This window comes from Triticum aestivum, chromosome 5B, assembly GCF_018294505.1.
Source record: "Triticum aestivum cultivar Chinese Spring chromosome 5B, IWGSC CS RefSeq v2.1, whole genome shotgun sequence".
In the NCBI taxonomy this organism is placed as follows: Eukaryota; Viridiplantae; Streptophyta; class Magnoliopsida; order Poales; family Poaceae; genus Triticum; species Triticum aestivum.
The window spans coordinates 400,440,892-400,445,044 of NC_057807.1; the positions used below are offsets into that span (position 1 = coordinate 400,440,892).

At 51.1% G+C, this 4,153-nt stretch overlaps 1 protein-coding gene across 1 annotated transcript; it reads right to left on the bottom strand.

Annotated features, from left to right (window-relative positions):
* Nucleotides 1–662: 662 nt before the first annotated feature.
* On the bottom strand, nt 663–2,610 carry LOC123112086 (uncharacterized). Its single transcript, XM_044533005.1, has 4 exons — nt 1,971–2,610; nt 1,507–1,577; nt 1,236–1,401; nt 663–1,067 (listed from the first exon to the last, which is right to left on the bottom strand). Exons 1-4 carry the CDS (start codon nt 2,118–2,120, stop codon nt 885–887), a joined length of 570 nt encoding a protein of 189 aa, XP_044388940.1. The 5' UTR covers nt 2,121–2,610; the 3' UTR covers nt 663–884.
* Nucleotides 2,611–4,153: the final 1,543 nt, after the last annotated feature.

Genomic DNA, 4,153 nt, shown 5'->3' on the forward strand with positions numbered 1-4,153 from the left:
GCATCAAAGGAAGGCCCAGGTGATGCTTGCCAGAGGCAATTTGTCGTAAACAGGTCGTGTCGAGACCGCGGATGAACTACCTTCAGATCAGATGGCTCGAATGGCAATGATGAGCTTCCTTTGGATGGCTCAGGTAGCAAGAATGAATTGCCTTGGGAGAAAGTGGAGTAAAAAAGGCATTGAACCTTTGAGAGGTCTGCCATCTGCAGTGCAACATCTGTAGAACGCTGGAACATCGCCGTGTGGGAAGCTATCCGAAGCTAGGGCTTGTGTTCGTGTATGCAGGTGTATGGTTGTTAGGGGAAGTTGCAAACATGATGTATGTACATTCATTCAAATCTAATGGTGTCCATTTCAGGACAAACTGCTGACTGGTTTACTGTTTTAATTTTCAATGATTCATGTCATGTGATGATCAAGTATACATACTGTACGATCCAGCAGTTTGCTATGTCTTTACTGAGATCAGAAGATTACCCAGGACCTTCCAGTAGGAAGAAAGGTTTATTTGCTCTGCACGTATAAAATGCTATACTGCCTCTGTTTCTAAATATATAAGACATTTGATTTGAACTACACAATTGATTTGAACTAATAAACAGAAACATTGCTTCTAAATCATCCATAACATGCCTCAAAAGAAAAGCATAGGCAAAGAATGGTGACTCTGAAATCCAGGCTGGATGTTTCATAACATTGTAACAGGATCGAACTTGTCTAAGTGTGTCAAACTATCTCAGTCTATGCCTCTACAGGGCATGAACTGTAAACATGAAGCATGAGTATCCTTATATCAATTGTTCATTTACAGAGTACTGGGCAAATATTTGACGAAACCAGGCAGGGGTGCAGTCAACCACCAGAGAAGGATTTCTACAGCGGGACTAGACCTGCAAGGCTACCCGGTCTTGCCATGCGGCTGCCCTCTTATCATCACTGGCTGGGGAATTTTCTGTATCCCTATAAACTGATAAGTTGATATTGGAGGCCATTATATCTTCATCTACACCAGCCTGATCATGCTTCCCAGGTTCTGGATGGTCCTGGAAACCGGCTCCCTCAGCATTCTGCAGGTAAAGAGAAATCCAGATTGTCAGAAAATGCAATTAGGCAGGTGAAGAGAAATCCAGATTGTCAGAAAATGCAATTCGGCAGGTAACGAGGCAGCAAAAATGTCAGATGTAAGAAATTCACATTACAGCTACAGTCTGACTGCATGACATTTCAAAACATACCATTGCAGAATCATGATTCAAGTCCACATTTGTGTTCTTGCTGGTGGATGGCCCTTCATTGATTCCCAGAATGGATGGGATTTGCTTAGCCTTCTTCTTCTTTAGCCTGTGATGTGTTTGCTCTGGATCATCCTTCGCAAACGAACTGTACTTCTTCCGCAAGAATCTGGCAGAAAACCGCAATTCCAAACTTCCAATGTCAGTGACAGGGAATAAAACCAGATCATAACAAGTAGTGACAAAGAAGTAATCAAGAAACTGTCTGTCGTACTTGACTTCGGCGAGCAGTCCAAGCTTTCGCTGGTTTATGCGCTCTAGCCTCCTCTTCTTTGCCTCAGTTTCCTGCATCAGCCATGCTACTAGTGTCAGCTCCGAGTCCAGTCGAGAACGTATACAGTATCCAAGGCATTAGTCCGTACTGGTCGAACTAAACTAATTCATTGACACGGTGAAACCCGCTTTTGTTACCAAACATTAGCGGTACAATCGAATCCTCAATCCCGAATTTAACAATCCTCCAACTGGACTAGTAAATCAGCAATCAGACAGAAGAGCAATCTGCTAGTAGTAGAGAAGATCAAACAGCGGCGGATTGTGACGCCGCCAAACAAGGGACAAACAAGGCCACGGATACAATGTAGTGTATAATAAGATGAACTTGTGTGCAGAGTAGGAAGAGGTTCGGCGAGTCGGCGGCGGCGGCCAACAACGGCGGAAGGGGAGAGATGGGAGCACCTTGAGCAAATCGTGGTAGTCCCGCCAGAGCGACTCGAACCTGTCCCTCCCCCTGCCGCCGCCCTGGGCGGGCGGCGGCGGCGCCGCCGAGGGAGGGGGCCTCTTGGTGCCCCTCTTCCTGGGCAGGCGCGGCTCCCCGGCGTCGTCCATGGCGCAGGCGAGACCGAGCACCCAGGAAGGCCGGCCGGCGGTGGGCTGGGAATCCAGGAGGGCGGCGGAGGGGTGGGGAGGGGGGAAAGGTAGATAGATCCGGACGGAGAGGGGAGGGGAGGAGACGGGGAAGGGAAACCGAGAGCGGGGCCGCGTGGAGTCGGGACTCAGGCAGGCCACGGGAACGGGAGGGAGGTGGGGATTGGGGAGGGGGAGGGGGAGGGGGGACGTCCATCTTCATCTATCCGGTGCGGTGCCGATGGCCTCGTGCGTGCGTGGGCGCGGGCGCGAGCGTGACCGAGAGAGACAACCGAGGAAGGTAGGGAGCGCGGACGGCTGGTGCTGGTGCTGGGTCTGGGGCTGGGCTCCCAGCGGTGGAGTTGGAGTTGCAACTTGCAACTTCCACCGCAGCGTGAGCGAGGCGAGAGGTGCAGCTTCCCTCCCCTCCCCTCCCTCCATGAAGTTCCACTTTCCACTCTGCCTTCCGCGTATCCTGGTTCCTGGGGCCGGGGATTTGTCGTCCTCGCTCCTCCACGGTACTGTTCTTGGCTTTTTCTTGCCTCGGCCAGTCCTTTTTTTCTCTTCCCATAATAAGGCTATAAATATAAGAATTCAATAAATGAACAAACACACTAAAACGTGTCTATATGCATCTGATTTTGAAAGAAATTAAAACATCTTATAATTCGAAACGGAGTATATTTTCTTGCGAAAAACACATATCCTTATAGAAACCAAAAAAATAAAATCCGAACCACCTGAAAACTGCAACAGATCCTAACGACGTCGTTGCCGTCCTTTTTGAATCTGACGCCCGATATGTGCTAGCGTTGTTAGTTCGCGTGAGCCATGAATTGTGTCGCGTGCGCGTAGCCGTCGCGTCGTGCGTCTCTCGCTGACGTGCGGGTCCTTGACGCGCTGCATGCTTCGCCCAATACCGCACAATCTCCACATCCCTCTTCCCTCCACCCGCATTCTCTCTCTCTCTCTCTCTCTCTCTCTCTCTCTCTCTCTCTCTCTCTCTCTCTTCTCAGTTTCGCTGACCACGCAGCAACTCGCCATTGCCCTGCCTCGCCTCTCAATCTCTCCTCCATCCGTGGTGATTCAGGGCGGAAGCGCGTACTGGTTCTGCGGCGGACGGCAGTTGATTGTCGGTGAGGTTCCTTCCGCATTCCCCTGTTTTGTGCAGTGCTTTCCCCCCTCCATTTCTCCACGGATTTGCGTGGTTGACCTCCTTGTACCGGTTGATAGTGTATGGTCTTAAGGTCGTTCTGTGGCGGATGGTGATTGATTGCCGGTGAGGTTCCTTCCCCATTCCCCTGTTTTGCGCAGTGCTTTCCCCCCTCCGTTTTGCCGCAGGTTTGCGTGGTTGTCCTCCTCGTATCAGTCGATAGTGTATGGTCTTAAGGTCGTTCTGCGACAGACGGCGATTGATGTTGAGAAACGTAGCATGCAATTTCAAAAAAAATTCTACGCTCACGCAAGATCTATCTAGGAGATGCATAACAACGAGTGGGGGAGAGTGTGTCCACGTACCCTCGTAGACCGAAAGTGGAAGTGTTTGCTTAACGCGGTTGATGTAGTCAAACGTCTTCTCGTTCCGACCGATCAAGTACCGAACGTACGGCACCTCCGAGTTCTGCACACGTTCAGCACGATGACGTCCCTCGAACTCTTGATCCAGCAGAGGGTTGAGGAAGTAGATGAGTTCCGTCAGCACGACGGCGTGGTGAGGTGATGGTGAAGTGATCCACGTAGGGCTTCGCCTAAGCACCGCAAGAATATGACCAGAGGCGTAAACTGTGGAGGGGGGCGCCGCACACGGCTTGGAACAATTGATGTGTGTTCTAGGGACGCCCCCCTATATATAAAGGAGGGAGGGAGAGGAGGCCGGCCCTAGGCGTGCCCCCAAGTAGGAGGAGTCCTACTTGGGGTCCTAGTAGGATTCGCCCCCCCTCCTTTTACCGGAGGGGGGAAAGGGGGAAGGAGAGAGGGGGGAGAAGGAAAGGGGGCACCCCTCCCCTTGTCCAATT

What these genes read in the sequence shown, in the direction of transcription:
- LOC123112086 (XM_044533005.1), bottom strand. Translation starts at nt 2,120, where the DNA reads ATGGACGACGCCGGGGAGCCGCGCCTGCCCAGGAAGAGGGGCACCAAG. An exon ending in ACTACCACGATTTGCTCAAG is followed by an intron (nt 1,578 to 1,970) that starts GTGCTCCCATCT and finishes TGGCTGATGCAG; the next exon opens with GAAACTGAGGCAAAGAAGAG. An exon ending in TGAATCATGATTCTGCAATG is followed by an intron (nt 1,068 to 1,235) that starts GTATGTTTTGAA and finishes CTTTACCTGCAG; the next exon opens with AATGCTGAGGGAGCCGGTTT.